Raw genomic sequence first — 24905 nt, forward strand, 5'->3', positions numbered from 1 at the left:
ATGGTGGCTAGGAGGGAGAGCACAATGAACAATCCCTAATAAGGGAGAGGTGTATAAAATAGCTTGTTGTTTCTATTGACCAGTGTATAGGTGACTTTCCAGGTTAATGTTGTTGGTTGGTTCCCGAAGGCAAGCGTGTCTTCTTCCCGTGTTTTATGGTTCCCTAGTGGGTTCCTGCCAAGGAAGGAAGGACTGGATTATATCTTAGTTGGCCTGGTGCAAAGTGACCTAGAATCTTTGACTTTGGGGGGGCTGAGTCAGTGAGGGGCTGTGGAGCTGCACTTCATGAAGGATGGAAACTAATAAAAAGGAATACACCAACATTAACAATGCCTAACTATGGGTGGTGGGAGCAGGATTTTTTTCTTATTTCTAATAATTTATATTTTTCTAACTTTTCTGTAATAAGCATCTATGAGTTTTATATTTGTGGAAAATTAGACCTATTTGTCTAGTTTATACCATACACTTTAGTTTCTAGAAAACCTGAGCAAACATTATGTGCAAACGTCATATTAGTGTGTTTTCAGTGGGGAAAAAAAGTTTTCCAAACACACATGAGGGAATGGAAATAATAACGCAGGAAATGCACCTAGACAGTTATGTCCACATAAATTCTCCAAAGAGGGGTAAGAAAGTTGCTAGGGGTGAGATTTCCCAAGAACTTCTGGGGGGTAAAATGGTAACGTTCTTTATAAGCGGGAAAGGTGTGGCAAGAGATGGGGTTCCAGGGAGGAGAACTACCTGGAGTCTTGCGGTGGAAGAGGCGAGGCGGTGGCAGGTAGGAGAGAGAGGTGGCCGCGGTCCTCCGGGACCGGGGGCGGAGCAGGAAAGGGCGGTGCGCCCGGCGGGAGGCGGGGCTGAGGGGCGCGCCCCAGGTGGGGATGAGCCGGACCTCACCTGCTCGGGGACGCGCCGAGCGAGAGGAAGGCGGAGGGATTCCTTGGAGAAGTGGTGCGTCCTGGGGTGAAAACTGTGGAAGAGAGCTGACGTGCCCCCGGAGCCCCTGAGCAGAGAGGGGCCAGGGAGCGGCTGGCATGGGCCCCGAGCTGCCTGCACCTTGGCTGCTCCTCTTCACCTGGCTCCCAGCAGGTGAGCCTTGGGAAAGTGGGTCTCACCCTGGGCGCAGAGAGACAGGAAGCCATTGTTGCCTGGCCTTGCAGAACTGGCCTCGGGCAGGACAGGGCAGGGTAGTGGAGGCCTGGGCAGCGCTCTGGTAGCTCTTGGCACAGGCACGAGGCGGTGCGGGGACTAGCTCGAGTTTCTGCCTGTGGGAACCTGTTGTTTTCCTCATTTATTGGCCTAGGCCCTTCTGAAACAGGTGCAACTAAGAAAGAAACCCAGAGCCCCTGGGCTTCCCTCCAGCAGTCTTTAGGTACTTCTTAGTCTTTAAAACTGAATCAATAAAGGTGGAAGCACCACTCTTTTGATGCCTAATTACTTTGCTTATTTTATAGGACTAAGCCATGTGGCTGTCTGCTAACCATGGTCAGTGTCACTATTCTACTTTCTTTGTATCCGCTCACTTTCCTAACTCTTCCCCCTTGCTCAGTATCTCCCCACCAGGCGCCCAACCACCCACCCTTTCCTCCCTTCTCTTAACTTTCCTACCGTGTCTGCTTTGGAAAGCATGGTTTTTGTGTCTCAGTGTATCTCTTGGAAATATGGCAGGAGTGTCTATCTGCATGAGTAAAATCAGGTGAAAGGATAGCTGAATGACTGTGCAGGACTTTCAACCCTTTTCAAATAGGATGTAGGTGTGACCTTGCAAACAAGAATGTATGAGTGCCCTTGGAAATTCTTCCCTGTTTCATTTCATTTTACCATCCCTTGTCCCCTTTTTAGGAAAAACTGCCCTCTTATCTCAGTGGGAAGTCAGCTCAGTTTGCTCACAGACCAATTTGAGTCTTGTATTTTTCTGAAGGAGATGTAATTTGAAGTTATGGGCAGAGTTTCATTTTTACCAGCTTGATAGGACATGAAAATCACTTGGATGTAACTAAATCTCATTCAGACAAGATTCTACAATAGCTTAAGCTTAATGCTGAGAATAAAAAGGAGGGAGAATTGCAAAAGGGTGAGAAAACTGGAAAATCAGTATCCCTAAGACCCTCTGTCTCACACTGTTTTCTGCAGGATCTATGTTCTATCAGTTGTCTGAAGCTAAGAAGGCTAGGTGTCTGACACATGATACACAAGGAAATGGAAACCTTCCTAAATTGAAAGTGCCCCAAATTCCACCAGAGTAGTTACCAGCTGGGACTGTGACAGCAAAATCATAAAAATCCCAGCTTCTCACAGTCCTCTATCCTGTGCGTTATGTGTTCAGCTCAAGTTCCATGGCAGCTAGGGATTTCTGAAGCTGCTAGAGCTGCCTTTTCAAGAAAATAGAGGTCTACTCCCATCTCCCCCCTTTAGCACCCTATCCCCAGATTAGGACTTTGTAGCCAGCAGTCATCCAGGTCAATAGAATAAGAAAAGAAGCCTTACAGACAACAATTTTATTAGGGTATAAACCCCAATCCTTAAATCATCAGCATAATGTTCTAAAAGTTCTATTTTTATGAAGGATATTGAACACTGAAAAATTTTCAAATACAGCGATTATAACCAAAGGGTATATTCTTTATAGTAAGCAGATTGCTAAATGGACAGGGGCTTTAGAAAGTGGAGCTCCAAGTGTTCAGGAACCAGCCATGCAGTGTTAGTAGCCAGGATGCCGAGGTGGTAAAATTATACAGACTGCTGTGTTTGCCTGGCATTCTTTATTTTTTTTATTTAAAAAAAATTTTTTTTGTTAACATTTATTTACTTTTGAGACAGAGAGAGACAGAGCATGAACGGGGGAGGATCAGAGGGAGAGACACAGAATCTGAAACAGGCTCCAGGCTCTGAGCTGTCAGCACAGAGCCCGATGCGGGGCTCAAACTCACGAACTGTGAGATCATGACCTGAGCCAAAGTCAGACGCTTAACCGACTGAGCCACCCAGGTGCCCCTGCGTGGCATTCTTTAAATGGAAGCCTACCTGCATGACCCATTTTAGAACTAGAGAAAGCTGAATTCACAAAAAGTCCTAAGTAACATCTAATCTCACTTTTCTTTTTTTTTTTCCTTTTTATTTTAGAGAGACAGAGAGAATGCGGGGGGGGGTGGGAAGAGGGGCAGGGGGAGAGAGAGAGAGAGTGAGAGACAGAGAGAGAGAGAGAGACAATCTTAACCAGGCTCCATGCTCAGTGCAGAGCCTGATGCAGGGCTTGATCTCATGAACCGTGAGATCATGACCTGAGCCAAGATCAAGAGTCAGACACTCAACTGACTGAGACACCCAGGCGCCCCAAATCTCAACTTTATTTCATAGGTGAGAAATTGAGATTTCAACTCTTCAGACTCCAACAGTTTGAGGGGAAATAGCTATTTTAGCAGATATTTTCCCCGAATATGTGTAGAAGGTATATATAAAAGAAAAAGCTTCATCCAACTATTTAATGTGCATTTGGATTTTGCATCCACAATGTTTGTGTGACTCTGGTCAAGTTACTGAAAGCCTGCAGTAAACAGGGATGATTATAGTACATATCTCATAAGGTTTTTGTGAGCATTAAGTGAAATGAAGATTTTAAGGCACTTAATATAGTGGCTGAAACAAAGTGAGGGTTTAATGAATGTTAGCCATGGTGGTGAGGTGATGATACTCATGATTTAGATCCAAGTAGGATATTTTAGAGCTAACTTGAATGAAGCAATTTAAGTTTCCCCTCCTCCTCCTTCCCCTATAGCTAAGAAACTGCAATTAATAGTCAGTGGACTATCAGGTTGGAATTCAGAATCTGCCTCTTACTAGCTGTGACTTTGGAGGAATTCAATTCCCTTCATCCAGAAAACAGGTGAAATTCCTGATAAGCCCCTCACAACCCCCACCCTCCAGTCCCCATAAGGCCAGCTCTTGTTGGATGGCTTAACATCAAGCACAGGGTCTACAAAATGGTCATCACTCAGGAAATACTGCCCCCGCCTCTTCATTTTTACACGAAACTTCCTAAAATTCCCTAAGATCAAACAGAAATCAAACTACTTTTCTCAGTTCCGGTATCTACCAAAGAAGTGCTTTTCAAACTTTTTTTACAGCTCTCAGTAAGAAATACAGTTTATGTTGTGACATGGACACATATAGAAGATTTATAAAACAGAAACAAGAGCACACACACACACACACAAACCCATTACTATGTTGGGTAAAAGAATAACAGATTGATATCACATATTATTTTAATAACATTTAAATAAGTAGAAAATAGTCTCCAAATTAACACTAAATAGAAAAATCCAGTAAGTTGATTTTCTCAAGGTCTGCTGCAGATTGCAATATGAGCTTTGGAAAATCTTAGAGTGTGTTCATTTTGATCCAGCACGCTGTTCTCTTCTGTTTCTAAAGAAGAGTTAACCCAAGCTTCTAGTTAGCATCCAGGTTTCTGCAGTTGTTAAGTGTGGGCCATTAGTGAAATCATGTCAGATTTGGGTACTGGCAAGTCTAGTCAGTGTGGCCTGGGGCCCTGATGGAGCCTCTCAGGTCCCGGAGTCCTGGGAAGTTAACCCCAGTCCCTGTGCTCTGAGCTGTGGAGAGGTCAGTTGTCATTGTTTATGTTTGTTTTTGTACTTTTTCAAAGTTTTTTTTTCTTTAAAAAGAAATGTTTAGCACACAAGTGATACTTGCCCCTTAAAACAAAACATTAAGATAATCTAAGGTAGGTTCTGCAGCCTTTTGCATTATTGGCTGATAGTTCTGGTTACCTCCATTGAGCCTCAAAGTTTATGCCTGGAATGAAAGTTTAGTTTTCCACCCAAATTCTAAAAGAGTGTGTCTCATTTGGGCTTTTGTGAGTTTTTTAAAGATTATAGAGTGGTGTTAACTTACAGATTCACACAACTATCAACTTGTATTATCATTCTTTGGGAAATGAGCCGGCTGATTCTAAGACACAAGATTCTTGGCATATAGACCAGCAATTTTCCCTTGGTGATGGGGGTAAAGTGTGGGATCACACTGAAGACTGAATGACATCTCGATTCACAATGTAGTGGATAGGAAAGCGGAGTTTCTCAGGCTGAGGAGGGTGTGGGTGGTGGTTGGGAGCTGTCCACTTGGCTCCTTCCTTATCTCCATGGGATCCCTGACGTACCTCCCCAGAATCCCAGGACTCTGCCAAACTCAAGTAGAACTCACTCCCAGTCTCTGTCTGTCTTCCTCTCTGGACCAGTTTTGCAGGTAAGGAAATCTGTGTTCACAAGTGCCAGGTTGACATAGTAGACTTAGGACCAGAACCCTGGCATCCTCATTTTTAGTACATTGCTCTTTCCCCTTTTTCATACCATGGAGTAAATTCGTTTTGTCTAATTGAATCCTAGTATGCAGAAGTAGAAATAGATTGTCTAACTAAATGCTACTTACTAAACATGTTGCCCCAACAACAATGCAGTGGAATGAGATGCTGATAATTAATGTATCATCTGCCTGGGTTTCTTTCAGCCCAGTAGTGTGTTTCATTTTATCCTTGGGGGAGAATTAAATTTGTGTTTAAAGAATTGGGAAGATTCAGGTCATGTCTCATATTTCCCTCATCTTTATTTCTGTATCTTTCAATCTGTGAATCTTAGGGTAAGGTGGGGTCAGAAGAAAGCAGTTTTGACACTTTCTTCATTTCCCAAACCTTGTTCTATTTCTTAATCCCAGGCTTTGCCCCTTCTTTTCTATTCCAGGTGATAAACCTCACACTAGCCTATTTTAAGCACCTTAACCATCTTGCCTCTTTTCTGTCTAGTTCCAACCAGCTACTCAGACAATAGGTTAACCTACCTGGGTTCATCTTTTTCACCTTCATTTTATTCCTCCAAGAACCTCTATTAGATCCCCATAGCTTATAGAGTGGGTTAAAGCTCTTTGTTTGGATTTCAGGGCTCACTCATTCTTGGCCTCACTCACTACTTTGGGCAGCCTTCTCCTGCTGATATGGCAATACCCCCTCTCCCAGCAATACACACCCTTCTTTGTTTTTTTGTCTGCCACCCTACAAATGGTTAACTTTATTTGTTTTCTATACTTTTAGAGCACTTAAAATTTGTTCCAAGCAGTTTAGCCTGTCTTGTATGAATTTGTTTTTAGTCAGCAAATGTTTAATGCATACCATGTATAAGGCACGCATTAATGTATAAGGCCAGCCATGTATAAGGCTGGCAAACACTAGCTGTGTGGTCCTGAACCAGTTACTTCATCTCCCTGAGGATTTTTCTCATTTATGAAATTGAGATAAAATAAGGCTTATCTCATGGGTGTTTTTACAAAGGTTAAATGAGATACCATATAATAAAGCACCCAAGACCATGGCTAACAACATAGCAAGTGCTCAGTATATGTTTCCTCCCCAGTGTAGCCACATGCTTAGCACCACCCTGAGCCTCACACTGTTGAGTAGCAGATACCAGACCTTTGTTAAACATGTAATACATAGACCTAATTCCTACCCCCACCCCCGCCCCAGCCCCCTTCTCTTTGTCCTCGTTTCTCCTCTCCTAATTCTCTCAACCCCTTTTTGTTCACACTCATGGCCACTCCCTCTTCCCCTTGATTCCTTTTATATTTGCACTGTTATCTAAGGAAATGTAACAAGTACTGACGGCAAATATGCTTGGGGAGATAGCTTGCTCAGACATAAACTCTGATAGGATTAAACCTGTGTACTTTTTGTTAACCTGCTTAGTGGATCATAGGTGCCTGGGTGCCTAAAAATCACTCAAGAATCAAGACCTTCCATCAGTGTTAGCACTAGGTCAAGCCCCTTGCCTGGAAAGACCATGCTCCCCTGCTGCCTGCCACACCCCTCCAGGCAGGGCCCTTCATGTGTAAAGGAGAGGAAATGCCATTCAATCCCCTGAATACCTCTGTCCCTATGCTGTATGGATAATATGTTCTAGACACTGTAAAACATCTTGCCCAATCTGATATTACACAGGGAAGACATTATTGAATAAAGTAATGTACAGAGATATGCATATGTTTGGAACACACATCATTTAGCTGTAAAGATAATTTTCTTTCATTGGTGGTCCTTTGACTTTAATATAGGATGTAGTCCACACTGGCACCTGAGCGTAGTCTTAAAAAGTACTTCATGGTAGGAAACAGAATCCTCTACCATTTCCCTCCTTCCCACAAACTCCAATATCTCATCTGAAGTTACCTTTCAATCCTTAGATGACAGGTTTCTCTCCCTTTTTCCCAGAGGAGACGAACTGAATGGGTTTGCCAGGGGACAAAGTGATGCAGCTTTAAGAGCTTTTAATGCCAGTTTACATTTGTATCATTTTAATGCTTTCAAAATGCTTTTACATGCTGTTGTCAGTTGACTTCAATCTCCAAAGTAGGCAAGATAAGTACAAATGAGACAAGTAACAGCTAATGTTTCTTCAGTGCCTGTTATGTCCCACCCTCTTTGCTAAATGCTGGACATTTATTATCTCATTTAATCCCCACTACAACATTATCAAGGAAGTATTATTATAATTCCGCATAAAGAGGCAATTGTAGTTTGGAAATAATTTGTTAGGTCTTTTAGCTGGTGGGAGAGTGGAGACAAAATCTGAACTCAGGAAGTCACTCTCCAGAATTAAAGTTTCAAAAGAAAATGATAGAGATATTTAGGAAATGAAGGGGATACCACAGGATGAAGGAAATTTAAAAATAGAAAAAAATATATAAGAATTTGAGGGGCCCCTGGGTGGCTCAGTCAGTTGAGCATCTGCCTTTAGCTCAGGTCACAATCTCACGGTTTGTGGGTTCGAGCCCTGTGTCAGGCTCTGTGCTGATAGCTCAGAGCCTGGAGCCTGCTTCAGGTTCTGTGTCTCCCTCTCTGTGCCCCTTTTCTGCTCACCTTCTGTTTCTTTCTGTCTTTCAAAAATTAATAAAAATTAAAAATTTTTAAAAAAAGAAAAGAAATATAAGAATTTGAAAACAATTTAAAGAGCAAAGATCCGGAGCGCCTAGGTGGCTCTTGATTTCGGCTCAGGTCATGATCTCAGGATAGTGAGATTGAGCCCTGCCTTGGGCTCTGTGTTGGGCATGAAGCTGCTTAAGATTCTCTCTCTCTCTCTCTCTCTCTCTCTCTCTCTCTCTCTCCCTCCCTCCCTCCCTCCCTCCCCCTTCTCTCCCTCCTTCCTTCCCTCCCTCCCTCTCCCTCTCCCTCTCCCTCTCCCTCTCCCTCTCCCTCTCCCTCTCCCTCTCCCTCTCCCTCTCCCTCTCCCTCTCCCCTCCCTGTCCCTCTCCCTCTCCCTCTCCCTCTCCCCTCCCTGTCCCTCTCCCTCTCCCTCTCCCTCTCCCTCTCCCTCTCCCTCTCCCCTCCCTCTCCCTCTCCCCCTCCCCCTCCCCCTCTCTCCTCCCACCCATCTCCCTCTCCTTCTCCCTCTCCCCTGCTCTCTCTCTCTCAAAAAAAAAAAAAAAAAAAAAAAAAAGCAAAGATCCAACATCGACATCTACCTTTTTGAATCTGTCCCTATTTTCAGCCCAGATTCTTCTATTCTTAGTCTCTTCTTGAAAACTTTACCTGCATAGTAGTGTGCATGACCAATGTGGTTAGTTTTACTGAGAAGTCTGAGGCTACAGAACAAGAAGGATGGGAAGTTTTTGCCTTTGAGATAGGCTGTCCTCCTCCCAATCTGGAAAATCCTCCTACTTTTTGAGTTTAACACCTGACTTCCACTTGGAAAGTCAAGCTTGCCTGCTTGGGAAAGATCAGGTTTGGGTGCCAGCAGAACCAAATCCTGAGGCTGAGAGGGCTTGGTTTATTATAGTCTCTGAAGCTTGGCCCACATATATGAGCAGAGGGATTCCCACCCTAGAGGGTTTTGTGAAGATTAGAGGCAATGTGTGTACATCACCTGGCACACAATAGATCCTAAGATTCACAGCAACAGCTGAGAAAAGGGGAGGGAGGGAGGTTTGCTGGTTGCTCAGTACCTTTTGTCCTGGGACTCTTACTCTCTTTGTGGAGGAGGGCAAGGGGTATAGGTCCAAGAGTGCATATGCTATGGGGCTGGAAGAACCCTGGAGAGAGTGGGAGTGAGCTCAGTTCAGTCAAAATTGTGGGAACATGATCTATTTCAAGGCTTGAAATTCACATAAGGGATGAAATCTGAGAGAGGATGAAAGAGTAAATACCCAGCCAGCAAAGCCAGTGCTGACGTTGGTAAAGGTGAGTCATGTCACCTCAGGTATGTTTTGGACTTAATAAAGGCATTCATGGAAGGGTGCTGAATGGGAATCTGACAATAAAGGTGATCACCCTTGTCCCCATTCTTCTTCCTCAGAGTGTCAGATTCAGCAATCTTCAAAGCTACCTGAAAGTAACTTCTAGCTCCAAATTCCTTTCTCTGACTCCCAGCAAACCTGCCCTCCCTCCAAATGTTCCACCTCTATACAAATAATATTCACTAGAGTCCTCTGAAGAAATTGCTATTTATGTCACATTACCATTCAGGAAAATAAAGAACATGCAGGTTATCAATCAATCACAGTATCAGAGTGATTGCTGCCGATTATAGCCTGGCTCCACACTCCACAATTATTTGCAGGCTAGTGAGTACCGAACATCTTCCTTTACTTAAAGAATAACCAGGCAGAGTGGCAAGAGTACTGCTCAGGGGTGGAATCTTGACTCTGACCTTATTAGAAAGTAAAGCGACTACAGACAGGCCACTCACCTTTTCCAGTCCTAGATTTGCGGTGTATGAAGGGGCACTGCTCATCTCCTCCCAGGGATCATTTTTAATGTGTAAAAGAAAATATTTGAAAGTACTGTGTGGACATAGGATTTTGTTTAGACCACAAATAGGTGTTTTTATTTCCATTCCAATCCGTGTATCTGCTGAGCAAAATAGGCTGGTGTTGACAGTGCCATCCTGGACATTGTCAAAAGTTTACCTGTAGCGACTTCTCTTCAGTTAAAGCTGTGTTGGGGGAAAGTTCCAAGGTCTATGTCAGGTCAGTTCTGGAAAAAAACAAGGAGGGTGGTGAGGGTAGAGAAGTAAAACTAACAAAGCAGATTACAAAGCAATCCATGTTAGGCTTGAGACACTGGTCACTGGCTCTTCGATTTCAGATTGGACTAATTTCCAGGAATCTTATAGCTGGTAGAAGACAGCAGCTGTTTTTCTCCCAAACTACTCAAGGCTCATTTTTGAAATGATGATCTTTATAGCTGGACAAGGAAGTCATCAGTCTTACCAAAGACACCACTTTTGCCCTATTACTCTACAGAAAAGTCTCCAGTGATTATCCATTAACTAGAAATACATGCTTCAGTGTGATTTAGACTCCACCCCCATGCACTACCACCAGCCCCGCCTTATTTATCCCTCTGCTTCCCATAAAGCCAGAATACTAGCCAGTTTGGTTCCCGCCAATCCCCGTAAATAACTGCTCCTTTCTGATAAGGGCTTTTGCTCACTCTCTTCTTCTGCCTCGAAGCCATGAGTTTCTCTGCCTTCTCCCTATTTTTCACGTGTGATCTTAATCCTACCTGAGTCTTAAGGTCCAGCTTATATTTTTCTTCCATGAAGTCTTGCCCAGGTACAGGTCTCCCCTGCAGATCCTCCTTCCAGCAGGTCTGTCACAGGCACATCCTCATTTCAGCCCAGCCCTAGAGACAGTTTAGGTCATTTCTGGGGGCAAGGGCCTGTCCTGAGCAGCACTCTGCTCTTTCTCTGTGGATGTGAGAAAAGTGGGTGCATGTGCCCGTCACAAGCCACCACTTACTATTTCACGAGGGCTGTGTCCAGCAGGTGAGGAAGGACTCAGAACCACATGGCTCTGGCCTTTGAGCCAGGCTCACCCAGCTGTTTTGTAAGGGGTGAGAGTGGAGCTAAATGTTTGTGGGAGTAAAACAGTCACCTTGAAGCCATTCCACCTGAGAACTCTCCTGGAGAGAACCCCAACTTGAACCCCTTTCTCTCTGGCCTTCATGATAAAGGAAAAGAGGGAAAGAGACTCAGACTCCGACACTAACACAGCAGCATATGTGCCAGGCGCCATGCCAAGTGCCAGAAGAGAATGGTCTCACTGCGTTCTTTCAAAGACCCGATGAGGTTAGGACTACTCTAATCTCCAGCCACAGCTGAGAAAACACAAACTCAGAGTAAAAAAAAACTTGTATAATGTCCAAATAAATAGCGAAGTGTTATTTGAACCCAGTTGTCTCAGAGTACAAGGCCTGTTTGTTTTGTTTTTAGTTTAGTCGACACCAGTGGTTCTCAGAGTATGATGCCCAGAGCAGTAGTATCAGCGTCTCCTGGAAACTTGTTAGAAATGTAAGTTCTTGGGCCCCACCCAAGTCCTGCTGAATCAGAAACTCCTACTGACAGTGATCTGGGCTGTTACAAGTCCTGGTGGTGCGTGTTCAAGTTTGAATACTACTATTCTGAGCTAAACCTCCCACAAGAAGATCCCTTATAACTTGGCCTAGAAACCATATTGACATAGGAACATTCTAAGATGTTGGTTATGTGTGGACCCCTGACCACGCCAGAGTCCACCTGACTTTCTGTGCCACCTGGTTCCTCATCAAGGCAGACCTGGAGCTGCAAGTATATTTGTAGCTTTGGAGGCTGGGGAGAAGGAGTTTTAAAAAAGAGAAAAGAAGAAACCTTAATTTCTTCAAGTTTTCTTGATAAAATTTGTCACAATCTGATCGTTTTTATTTATGTTGTCATGCTTATGTCTACAACCTGTACTGCCAGTTTCTACTGTTGATGTATTCTTGGTCATTCATTCCATTATTTATTCAACAAACATCTGTTGGGTGCCAAGGAGGTGACAGTGCAGGATGAGGTGCTCGTGCTTAAAAGATGCGTCAGAGACAAACTCAGCCTGCTCAGAGCCTGCACTTAACTGGCCATCACCAAGGCATGTGAAAAGTGTTGCCTGGGGGTAGGAAGAGGCACTTTAGGAAAACACACAGGGCCCCTTTCCCAGGTTTGCAGTCAGGGAAGGCTGCTTCTTCTTCTTCTTCTTCTTCTTCTTCTTCTTCTTCTTCTTCTTTTTTTAACACTTATTTTTGAGAGAAAGAGAGAGAGAGAGAGAGAGAGAGAGAGACAGAGCATGAGCAGGGGAGGGGCAGAGAGAGAGAGAGGGAGACACAGAATCCTTCCTTGGGGAAGTGGGGAAACATTTTAAGAAAAGTGACATGAGAAAATGTATGCATGTATTAGCAGGCTCAGGCCAGTACCTATACAGCCTTCTTTTCATACAGTTTCTGTATTGTTGCTGGACAGATGAGACCCTTGCAAGTCATCCTTGCTCTGTCCTCCACCTCGCCCAGAGTGTCTGCAGTCTCCGCCTCTGACTCTGCCTGTGAGCCCCCATCTAGTCAGACAGTGTGTTCACTTATTTGCATGGCTTTTATCACTCCATGAACAGAAGTAGGTCACCTCTCAGAGACATAGTATGCCTTCAGTGTTTTCTCCTGCTCTTGGCTGCAGGGTGCCTGTCCTTGCTGGTGACCGTCCAGCACACGGAGCGCTATGTCACCCTGTTTGCCTCTGTCGTCCTCAAATGTGACTACACCACCTCCGCCCAGCTCCAGGATGTGGTAGTGACGTGGCGCTTCAAGTCCTTCTGCAAGGACCCTATCTTTGACTACTACTCTGCATGTGAGTGCCCTCCCCCCTCTGCCCAGGCCCCTCTGTGAAGCATTGCCATGAAGGCATAGGAATTATTTAGGATCACAAATCCTTATGAGAAGCCACAAAGATCACTTAACGTGGCCCCCTCATTTGATAGATAAATGGCCCAGGCAGATGAACTAACTTATTCCTGGTCACATACTATTTTATTTTAAAATTTATGTCCTATCTTGTTCCTGAAAAGATTTAGGCAGCTCAGACATTAAGTTTTTTTTAAAAGGCAGCTCAAGTCCTGCCTCCCAGCCCATTTGGTTGCATGCCAGCACACTGAGATGAGTCTGCAGTCTGCCGCCATCACCTTCACCACCTTAGAATGTAGACAAGAAGCCTCCTACACCCTCCAGGACGCTGAGGAGTGGCCATTTGTGAACCTCCGCACACTGCCACACTCCCTTTTATGGTCAGCCTTCCTGGTGGCCGACTGAACCCTCCAAGTGAGCGAGTGAGCGAGAGCTCACTGCCCCCAGGGAATACATTCTCAGGGCTGCACAATTCCCCCTACCTATGCTTAGCCACGTCCTACCTCACAGTAGTGGCTGCCCCACTCATGTCAGTTCTGTGCTCCGAAAGCAAAGCTCTTTCTAGCTGTCTACTTCTGCCTCTCTCAAGGAACAAAGGAATGCAGATCCTCACTGGCAGCCCTGGACAATTAACCTTGTAGAAATTTTTGAGAGTAGAAGTAGATGCCATCTATAAGGAAGGAAGTGAGCTTCCTGAGATGAGGAAAAATGGGGGGAGGCCTGAGCTTTACCTCTGTCAGCCCTGACTTACAGTACATCTTACAGTATGAACCCCGATACCTAAATGTCTGAGTCACTGACAGAACCTGGCCTCGTTCCCGAAAGACACATCTCTAAATCAAGGCATGATTTTCAGGGGGTTACTCTTCAAATAAAGGGCCAGGGAAAAGAGACCAGGGTGGTAGGCATTTGCCACCAGAAAATGCATTGTAAGGGCAGGTAGATGAACCCTGTGGGGGCAGAATTTGGGGTTACCAAAAATGAGGTAAGGGTAGTTGGGATGGGAAATGGGGGCATGCAGCCAGGATTTAGAAATGATGGCCTTTTAGAGGGGTCTGGGTCTTGCTGCTCAAAAGTTCATTAGTATCACCTGGGAGTTCATTAGAAATGCAGACTCTCAGATTCTCACTCCGGACCCGCAGACTCAGAATCTTCATGTTTAGTAAGATTCCCAGTAGATGCATGAGCTCAGGAAAAATTGAGAAGCTTCCCTGCCCCAGGGAACACTAAAGGTGCCTTTCTTCATGGGAATTCCCCCTGCTGTGTGACTTAGCTGTGTCCCCTTTTCTCAGCTTACCAGGCAGCTTTATCCCTGGGCCAGGACCCCTCCAATGACTGCAATGACAGCCAGCGGGAGGTTCGCATCGTGGCTCAGAGGCGGGGGCAGAATGAGCCCGTGCTGGGGGTGGATTACCGGCAGCGCAAGATCACCATCCAGAACCGTGAGTGCAGGGGAGGCAGCAGGGAAATGGGGGTGGCGGACACCAGGCCTGACAGGCTGAGTCATTGTGGGGATTCCCCCCCCCCTTTTTTTTTTCCATTTGTTTGTTTGAGGAAATTGCCAGATACATAGAATGCTGTACCACCATCTGAAGTCACTCCCCTGGAAGTTGGTGTCTGGATGAGAAGATGTCCTACAGCTTTGGCTAAAGGTCTGGGAGTGGGTGGTTTCTTTTGCTTTTTCATGGCTAAGGTGTGGATCAGTCTTGTTTGCTCCCTCCCATAAATTGCCCTCAGGGCCTGTGTGAACCCCAGGGCCCTGAGTTTCTCTCTGACCACTCCTGTTGTATATATCTAAGGGGCTTTCAAGTAGGTGACCACCTTGACACCATCATCACCCTTTGGTAGAGGAAAGAGCGTTAGGCTTCATTGACCAAGAGCATTAGTTCATTGACCAGCAGCAGATTTTTTTTCTCTGGCGTCTGTTACCTCATCTGAAAGATGGACATAATAGGCTCTGTCTCCCTACACTGAAGTAAGTATCAAACGTGATATCTGAAAGCTATGTCTAAAGCATGTTTATTCTTTATGCCTAGTACACGGAGTGGTGGTTAGAACCCTCAGTCTGCAGTCAGATTCTGGTGTGGGTCCCCATTCTGCACTTATAGGGTATGTGAACTTGGGTAAGTCCCTTCGATTTTTTTCTACAAAATGGGACTTGCCATAGTACTCCCCATCTCGTGGAGATTTGTCAGGATTAAGTGAGCTGATATACATAAAGCACTTAGCAAATATTAAGTGTGCAGTGAACTTTAGTTACCATCACTGAGCACGCTTTTGGACGGAGGGTTAGCCCTACATTCCTACCTTGTAATCCAGGATTGCCATGATGGGTTATTGGCACATAATTCAGAGCCTATTTCAGTGAGCTTCATGTGCAGTGTTAAATAAATATTTGCTGCTTAAAAGGGGAAAAATGGTAGAGAATACACTAAGCAGGCCACTCAGGGTACCTGTGGCAACAATGTGAGGAAATCAGTGAATATTTGATGACCATTTAAAGGTAGATCATTTAAAGGGAGCCAATTTAATATTTGCTTCCAGATTGGTGTCTAATACTTTAGCTGTAATATTTAAACCTGATCCTTTTACATGCAATCTCTGCTTTCCCCAAGCCAGCCCTTAAACTCTTAGCTTTAGTGAACATCTGTCCTATTCTGGTCTCTAGGTACATTCTCAAAGATTCAGGGTGGTTCTGTTTTTCCCAGAACCTGCAAAATGAGCCCTGATCTGACTCCAAAATGTAAAGTCTGTTTTGGCAAGTCTCATTTAGTTTTTGAAGGATAATATTCCCCAGAGGTGACAAGGTGACAGACAGTCCTTGCTTTTTTCTTTCTTTCTTTCTTTCTTTCTTTCTTTCTTTCTTTCTTTCTTTCTTTCTTTCTTTCTTTCTTTCTTTCTTTCTTTCTTTCTTTCTTTCTTTCATCTAATTTTGAACAATAGTATCCACTATTTCCACTCCCAGTCACTTTTGGATCAAACTTTGCTTCTTCCTTACTCTCATGGAAAACCATTATTTCCCCCTTGGTTTTTAATTCTACCTCCATGTTTGTTGTGACTTCCTAGAACCCTTGTTTTCTGACACTTCTTTGCCCTGTGCTTGCGTCATTTGAAAAGACCCTGTCAAATCAGTTCTTGGATCATTTAAAATATAAACATATCCAGGGGTGCCTGGGTGACTCAGTTGGTTGAGTGTCCAACTTCAGCTCAGGTCACAATCTCACAGCTCATGAGTTTGAGCCCGCATTACTCAGAGCCTGGAGCCTGCTTTGAAATCTAGGTCTCTGTCTCTCTCTGCCCCTCCCCCACTCATGCTCTGTTTCTCTCTCTCAAAAATAAATAAACATAAAGAAATTTAAATATTAACATATCTGAATGTCCTCATTACTGTGACATCCCTGAAAAACATGTTTATGTTTCTAATAAAAACTGGGGCAGGGGCACCTGGGTGGCTCAGTCGGTTAAGCGGCCGACTTCGGCTCAGGTCATGATCTCACGGTCCGTGAGTTCGAGCCCCGCGTCGGGCTCTGTGCTGACAGCTCAGAGTCTGGAGCCTGTTTCAGATTCTGTGTCTCCCTCTCTCTCTGCCCCTACCCCGTTCATGCTCTGTCTCTCTCTGTCTCAAAAATAAATAAACGTTAAAAAAAAAAAACTTTTAAAAATAAAAAAAAAAAAACTGGGGCAGACCTATGATACACATTAACTTAGAGGGAGAACCTCCTCCAAAACACTTTCCCCATTCTTCCAAGTCTAGGGGAAGCTCTTTCTGGGAAAGGTAGTGTGTTTGGAAAATCATGGGCAGGAAAATATTGTAGAGATTGACGTAGAAAGAGAAGGAAACAAAAGTTGAAGTTAGCTCCAGTGGTGCGTGACCTTGCATTTCTGTTTCATTTCCTCAATAAATATTTTTTGACAAACAGATAATGGAGAATTGTAAATATGACTGCCAGCTAAGCAGGAGCAAGTCCATAATGCGAAGGGTTTTTTTGTTTTGTTTTTGGTTTTTTGGGTTTTTTTTTTTAAAGAATTTGAAGATGTCCCCTGTCACTTACTGTGGGTGAAATAGCAGGAATGTGGAAGCTGCCTGGATCCTCTGACTGGACTTTCAGCCCTGTTAGGACAGAGGAGTCTGGTTCCTCTGCAGATCTTCCCAGTGTCTGACTCAGTGCTGGACCCACAAAAGGTCTTTAGTGAAGATTTGTTGCATTTACTAAACTTGAACATACCATTCATCTGTCTTAAGTAGCACAGCGCTTGGTGCTCATGAAAACTGAAAATCCTTTCTTGAGCATTGAATAACATTAACCCTTAAAATAGTGGCATTTCATCCTTACTTATTCAATTCATCTCATAACCCATCCCTTCAAGATCCAGAGGGATCCATTCATAGCCAGTGAGGGATCCAGGCTGTGGAGTTTTCTACCCACTTTGGAGAGGACATTAGAACTTAGTGGTTAACAGCACCAGCTTTGCAACAGAGAGACATGGATTTGAACCTACTTATGCTAAGCATTATTTCTCTGTTCTTAGGCTAGTTTCTTAGCCTCCTGGAGTCTTGGTTTCTTCATCTGAAATGCAGCCAATCATAGTTAGTGTATCAGGATTGTGTAGAGTTTGATTATGAATAAGCAAAAGCTCCAAATATTAGTGACTTAATAAAGAAGTTTTTTTCTTCTCATGTATCAATTTGGAGGTAGATAGTCCAAAACTAGTGTGGTGCCTCTGTTCCATTAAGTCCTCAGGGATGGTCCCCAGCTCCAGCTCACCAAGAAAGTCTTTTTCTCCCCCATGGTCCAAGATGGCAGTCATCACATGTGCTTGACTGATAACAGTATAAAAGAAAAGATGAAGAAAAGGACAAAGATGTTCCCCAACTGTTTTAAGAAAGTTCCTGGGAGCCATCTTGTGACACTTCTGCTTACATTCTATCCACCAGAACTGAGTCACATGTTCATGTCCACCTGTAAGAGATGACAGGAAGTAGTTACTTTATTCTAGATGGCCATGTACATGACCAAAAATTATAAGACTGAGAGAAAAAGGGAGAAGAGACCCTGGGTGACAGTGTAATGTCACCTCACCCACTGTGAGCTGTGGTGGGAATTAAATGAGGTGATGTCCAAAATCCTTTCAAGGCACCTGGTAGGGTTCAATGAAAGGTGAGTTCTACCATTATTAGACTGTTTGGAGAAATAGGATGGTCTCAGAAAAAAGACAGAACTATGAGGGGGGCCCTAAGGATGTGGAAGGACAGTGCTGAGTCCTAAGCCATAGGTCAGATACCAGGGCCCTCTCCTTTAACACCTGGTACTTTCTCCCTCCTCCCTGCAGGAGCAGACCTTGTGATTAATGAAGTGATGTGGTGGGACCATGGAGTGTATTATTGCACCATTGAGGCTCCAGGGGACACATCAGGAGACCCAGATAAGGAGGTGAAGCTCATTGTTCTGCGTAAGTGCTGTTGGAACTTTCTATTTAGCCACCTCATTGCTGTGACACTTTTACATACAGCACAGAAACAAGCAAGCCCAGGTTATTGTTGGATTGCCAACCTCTGAAGGTCCCTTACCAAAACTAAACTTTATTTTTTTTCTTTTCCTTTTCCTTTTCCTTTTCCTTTTCCTTTTCCTTTTCCTTTTCCTTTCCTTGTCTTTTTTTTTTTTTTTTTTTTTTTTTTTTGCTGGTATATTCGTCAAGCTTAACCTATAGGTCAAGAGCTATATTTATTAGACCTCTAGAATGTTAGACCTGGAAGCATTCACCTGCATATTTGGTTAGCTTCCTCTTGGTGTCTCCCCTGCAGACTGGCTGACAGTGATCTTCATCATTCTGGGAGCCCTCCTCCTGCTCCTGCTGATTGGAGTGTGCTGGTGCCAGTGCTGTCCTCAGTATTGCTGCTGCTACATCCGCTGCCCCTGCTGTCCTGCCCGTTGCTGCTGCCCCGAGGAAGGTGAGAGAGGACAGATGGGCAGTGGGATGGGATGATGCTGGAGCCTGGTATCCCAAATACATGAGCTTCACACACACAGATCAAAACCTTGGGTCCTTCCAGGTTCTCCTCCATGCCCTTCTCCCCTCACAGGCTCAGAGGTCTTTGACCCCAGCACAGAATATAATGCTAGAGAAAGCTTTAGACCCAAGTGGGAAGATTTCTGTCTCTCCACATCCGAGCCTGCCTGAGGCCTCCTTCCAATGGTTCTGCCTATTGATGGCATTTCCTCAGTGGCCCTGAAATGCCTGTGCTTCAGTATTTGCTCCTAGCTCTCACCTTGCTTGGACAGGGAGTGGCTAGAGCAAGTGGTTTGAATGTAGCAGTGAGAGAGAAGGCCACCCCTTAGAGAGGACTTGAAATGAACAGATAGAGGAGAAAGGAGTTAAAGCAGTGATTCTTAAACTTAAGAATCACCTAGAGGGCTTGTTAAAACTTAGTTGCTGGCTCTACGTCCAGAGTTTCTGGTTTAATTGGTTTGGGGTAGCCCGACAATTTGTATTCCTCAAAAGTTCCCAAGTGATGTAATGCTGCTGAGCTGTGGGCCACACTTTGAATATCTCTTTTTAGATAAATGAAAGAGGTTTAGATGAAGGAGAGAGGGAACGGAAGATCTTGCTCTTAATGTGATCTTTCTTTGGGCTAAAATTTGACTTTTTATTTTTTTATTTTTTTCAAATGTTTATTTATTTTTGAGAGAGAGAGAGCGACAGAGCATGAGCAGGGGAAGGGCAGAGAAAGAGGGAGACAGAATCTGAAGCAGGCTTCAGACTCTGAGCTGTCAGCACAGAGTCCGATTCAGGGCTCGAACTCATGAACTGTGAGATCATGTCCTAAGCTGAAGTCAGGCACTTAACTGACTGAGCCACCCAGGTGCCCCTAAAATTTGACATTTTAAACCAAAATTATGATATACCCTAAAAAATTTGTCTGTGGAATGCCAAATTTTTTAATAGAAAATTATTCTATAATGACTTCTTAATAAATAGATGGAGTGGAATCACCTGCTTTAAATGGTAGGAATTTTGCGTTCTTAAAATAACATTTTTTCCCCTGATGATACAAGTAAGGTATGACATTGTAGAAAATTTGAGAAATTTGGGAAAGTGTAAACACTAAGCACTCAGAGATAATCACTTTTATCAGTTTGGTTCATTTGAAAGGAAATTTTTTAAAAGGAAATATAAGGAATTACCTCTTAAGATAGAAAAAAACCTTAATCTACAATGTCAAGAAGGCTAATGGCCTGAGTCTGGTTTCAGGTCTGTGTTCCGAGGTTTTTGTCTTATAGGAAAAGAGAACTAACTTTTTTTTGGATGTCTGCTATGCGTAAGCCCCTTCCATATATTTCCCTCTGTGAATCCTCACAACCCTAGAAGACTGTGTTATCACTGCTTAACAGATGAGGAGACTGAAGGTCAGAGAAGTCACACAGCTAGTAAGTAACAGTGGCAGTGTGGTGTTGAATCTATGTTCACCTGACGTATGAATGCCCGAATGTCACACAGTTGAGGCTGCCACAGCCTCTGTGTGTAGATCACAGTGGGCTTTGGCAGAGAAACCAATGACCTCCTGAAAGAGAGGGAAAATAGCAGAGGACTCAATACTGGGCTGTGGAACTCCCTACCTTTCAAGAGCCTCTGAGACAGATCCCAAGGAAAAATCACTATCACTGAAGTAGTAATACGTATGAAGAGATGAGAAAACTGCTCCCAAGATGCCTTCTTAGAATCCCTAAGTCAGTGGGGCACTAAAAACAGGCAGAACTGGGGACAAAGCCCACACAAATGATAAATGTATCCACTGTCAGTAAGCTGATAAACACGTTTGGGGGAGAATGATTTCTCTTAAGTGGTTAGAGTTCATTTAGAAGAACTGGTAAAATAAAGAAATGCAGGCCACAAATAAAGGTCCCTGAACTTGAGCAAATGAGGTCACTTTCAGAGTGAGTCACTAAGGCAGACTGTCCTGAGAATTTTGATGACAAGAGGAAATTACATAGAGAGGATTGAAGTTGTTAAGGAGGGCTCTTGCATGGGGAAGGGTTTGTGTGTGTGACTGTTGGTTAGAATAAGAAAACCCCAAGTGTATTTGTAGGCAAAGAACCAAGGCCAGTAGGAAATGAGTAAAGTGAAGCCTTATTTTTTTAACGTATTTTTTTTTTGGAAAGAACACAAGTGGGGGAGGGGCAGTGAGAGAGGGAGATACAGAATCCAAAGCAGGCTCCAGGCTCTGAGCTGTCAGCACAGAGCCTAACGCAGGGCTTGAACCCACTAACCATGAGATTGTGACCTGAGCCTAAATCAGATGCTTAACCCACTGAGCTACCCAGGTGCCCACCCCTAAAGTGAAGCCTTATGAGGCAAGGCGATCACTGAGCAGGAGGAACAGTTGGGATTGACATCAGGTATACAGCAAAAGAACTACCTGTAGAAAGGAAGGGAAGGGCAGCCTGACCTCTGGAGAAAGGGGGGAAGTCATTAAAATGAGGGGGATGATCCAAAGTGTAAGGGAAGAAGCTGAGCGATCTCATACCAGCCTGTCTCAATTTCAGCAAATCAGAATTCTAGGGGCAGAACAGAGCTTGAGAATGACATCAGTGCTTCTTGACCTTCTCTGACCACAGCTCACCTCCCTAACTTGCTCCCGCTTTACAGTGAGTTAATAGAGGACCAGCGAGGAGAAAAAATGAAATGACACCAGATATTAGTAACTCTTGATATTTCACTTAGTACTGGTAAATGACCCACAGTAGAACTTAAAAGATGAAAGTGATTGAAACTGATCCCTACATCGGTTACTGGCCATCCTCCCCACAGGGCCTCTAGGCATCCTGTGTAGTAGGGCCACAGGCCACACTGGGAATCTCTGATCTACCCACCCACCTCCCCATTCTGCTTACAGCAGAAGGAAGTAAGGCCTAAAGAGACTTTTGCACAATTTCACACAGCTCGTTAGTGGCAGATCCTGGACTAGACATAGTTCTCTTGATTCCATGCCCAGGGCTGGTTCCTCTTCCTCAACCAAGATGATGTCATCACCTGAAAGTTCATGGGGAGGGGAAGACATGAGAAGTGGGGACCATTTAAACTGCTGCTCTAGAGGAGGGAAGTGGGGTCTATAGATCAGTCAAGGGAAGCCAGTTGAGGAGGGCTACTTGAAGGTGGTTGTCTGACTACGGTCAGCTCTGGCAGCATGGGGCCAGAAGCTAAAGCTGAAATGGTAAGAGTTCAAGTGCATGGGATTCTAGGGAGCTCCTCAGGATGTCACTGAAATGATTAGCCAGCCAAGTTACGGGGACTGGTGTATGGGAAAAAGTGAAAGGACTATGTGACCATGGTTCAAAAGAGGGTAAAGAAGGAGTTCTTTAAGAGTGGGGAATGGCTGGTAAGCAGTTACAGGCAAGTGCAGTTGGAAGGCTTCAAGGCACCACAGATGATCTTGACTGCAGGGAAGGAGAGGCAGGTGCTGTGTCATTTCTGTCACGGAAGAGATGTCTTAAAGAACATGCCCTGGGTTTTCCTCAGAAGTGAAGATAAATATGCCTTTGGTAGTTTAGGCTCCAAATGTATACAAATGTATACTTTTGTTTCCTATGGGATCTAAAGCAAAAAAAGTGACTTATTATAACAATGAGAGCCACTGTCTCTTGACTGTCTGTCATGTTGGGCATTTCAAATGTATTGCTTCACTTAACCTCAACAACTTTATGAAATAGGTATTTCCATCCTTAGCTTACAGATGAGGAGCCTGGGCCCGCATACTCTGGAAGGTCACTCAAAATCAGACTCCTGGTATACGCTGGGATTCAGGTGGAAGTCCATTGACCCTCAAAGCTTGTATTTAAGGAAACTAAACCCTGAGGACCATAGTTCTCAGGAGATTCTTGAGAATCCTCAGTAGACAACTCTAGTTGAGCTTCCTGCACTTGAATTAGGGAGCTTGTTGAAAACACAGCTGCTGCTTGCTCTGCGTGAGACTGAAGGATATCTGGGAACAGGACCCAGTAATCTGTATTTTTAAGTAGCTCATTACAGTGGTCAAGGCAGACTTTACTCCACTGAGGTTCAGAGATAACTTATTAGGAGTTTTTTGAGGCTTGGCTACTTTCTCCATGTCTCTTATTTTATTGCCCATCTGATTCCCCACTAGGTGAACAGAAAACCCTGACATCCCTAGGGGACAAGAGGGCATAGGAGAAGCTCAGAGGTTGTGTTTTCCACTCCCATCTCAACAGTTCCATTGCATCAGGGAAGGGAGGGGCCCTGGGGAAAAGGATGTGGCAGCTAAGAAGGAAGCAGGTGGGTTAATCTCTGAAGTATGGAAAATTTAACAGGAAAGCTCATGGAGGATTGGAAGGGTCTCTAGAGAGTTATCTGTGCAGAGGGTCCCATTAGTTAAGTCATTTGGGGAGCAAGGAGTAAGCCCAACTTTCCCTTTCTCTACTGTTGAATTAAGAGAGTAGGAGAAGGAAGGGGCCAGGATTCAGTTAGAGGGGTCGGGGGTGGATAGAGTTGTTCCCAATTGAGCCAGATGTCCCCAGGCCTTAGAGGCAGAGGCAGGTCTGGAGTGGGTTTTGAAAGGTATAGAGCTGAGTTGGAGAGTAATAAAGGGAGGAGGTACAATTGTGGAAGGTTTTTGTTTTTTTGTTTTGTTTTTCATCACAGAAATAAAGGAGTCTGGGGACTCACTGATTTGACAGAAAGGACACAGGCCTGGGCATCAGAATGGCACCTCTGGCCATCACCAGCTATGGGACCTTGAACTGGGAAGTCAACCTCCCTGCACCCAGCTTCTTCATCTAATTCCCACATTAACAGATTGCTCTGAGGATTAGTTAGCCTATATAAAGTGACTGGCACATACGTATTAAGCAGGGCATTATGTGTGCTGATGGTAGCACATATAGGAAGCTAGGGGAGGCATCTGTTAGCAAGAGGGAGAGGAAAGTGCTGAAGCATGTGGAGGGTCTAGAGTGCTGGCCAGTGGCATGAAGGTGTGGCAGCTGGGTGAGCTTCTCTAAGTTTGCATCTGATTTCCTCCAGGCTGGGCTATGACGCACCACCAGGGCTGGAGCTCCGGACATTTCTGGAGGCTCTGCTGCAACCACTTCCTGTTGTGCTGGAAGTTTGTTTCACACTGGAGTCATTGGGTCCAGATGGCCACTTAGCTGTTGGCCTCAGCAAATCCCCGGCCCTTTGCAGTAGGGTCCAGAATGCCTGTCTGCCCCTCTTACTGTGCCAGGAGGAAGCCTGAGGCAGAGCCCTGCTGCTTTAGAGGTGGCCACAGGCTTGAGGAACCCAGGAGAAGGTGAGAGTGCCAGCTGGGGGGCCTGAGGCAGGCACTTCCTGCCTGAACACACAAGTCCTTTTCCTACATGTATGGATGGACTGAGACCTTGGGACACAATCACCTTAAAATAGAAATTCATGAACAAACCAACTAAATGACTTTGTTTTTAATTTACACTCATGGGGACAGAGAGGAGAGGATTGTGTCCTTCAGACTAGTTGCACTAAGGTATCAGAGTGACATTTCTATTGATCCCTTGTGCTTTTTTTATATGATTTTCTTTGCCCTGAAAGGAAATGGTATTTCCCTTCTCCCTTCTCTGCCTTCACTGCACCACTTAGAGATTCCCCCTACTTAGAATAAGGAGAAGAGTAGAAAGGATCCACTGGGATCTACTTCAGCTTTTTGCATCTCTTGCCTCCCTTCCACTAGTTTCTCCTCTCCACCCCCAGGGTTGCAGGGCTGTTGTACCAGCTAGAACATTCTTCAGTGTCCCTCCCTTTACCAGTAATTCTTCCCATTGACCTCAGCATCTACATCCTTTTTTTTTTTTTTTTTAGCTTTTTCCACTCTGAGTGGGCAGCCCTGAGCTTCCCTGGCAGTCCCTGACTCATATCTGCCTTGAAGTCCTTTGCGTCTGCCCCTTCTAGATTTGGCCTGTGGCTGAAGGCCTTGTTGGCCTGGGACCTAAGATTTCATTGCCTACTAATACCCACGTATCTACCTACGTTTTAGGTGAAACTGGGAATGGCAGGACGATACAATATTTTCAAGACTAGGAAGTCAAGGTTATAGGTATGCTTTCCTTGGTAATAGGGGTTGCATCCTGTACCCCAGGAGTCCCAGCTCCTTGCAAGATGACCAATTAGTTACTAT

General features: G+C 44.6%; 1 protein-coding gene across 1 annotated transcript in view; it reads left to right on the plus strand.

Annotated features, from left to right (window-relative positions):
* Positions 1–24905, plus strand: part of ILDR1 (immunoglobulin like domain containing receptor 1) — a 258601-nt gene that overhangs the window by 228015 nt on the left and 5681 nt on the right. The window contains 4 exon segments of the mRNA XM_047099380.1: positions 12525–12695; positions 14041–14190; positions 18080–18199; positions 18552–18698. Of these exon segments, the coding sequence (XP_046955336.1) occupies positions 12525–12695; positions 14041–14190; positions 18080–18199; positions 18552–18698 (588 nt within the window).

Source organism: Lynx rufus, unplaced genomic scaffold (assembly GCF_022079265.1).
Source record: "Lynx rufus isolate CCGP_SWC_20201006 ecotype Redwood Valley unplaced genomic scaffold, mLynRuf1.p SCAF_5, whole genome shotgun sequence".
NCBI classification, from domain to species: domain Eukaryota; kingdom Metazoa; phylum Chordata; class Mammalia; order Carnivora; family Felidae; genus Lynx; species Lynx rufus.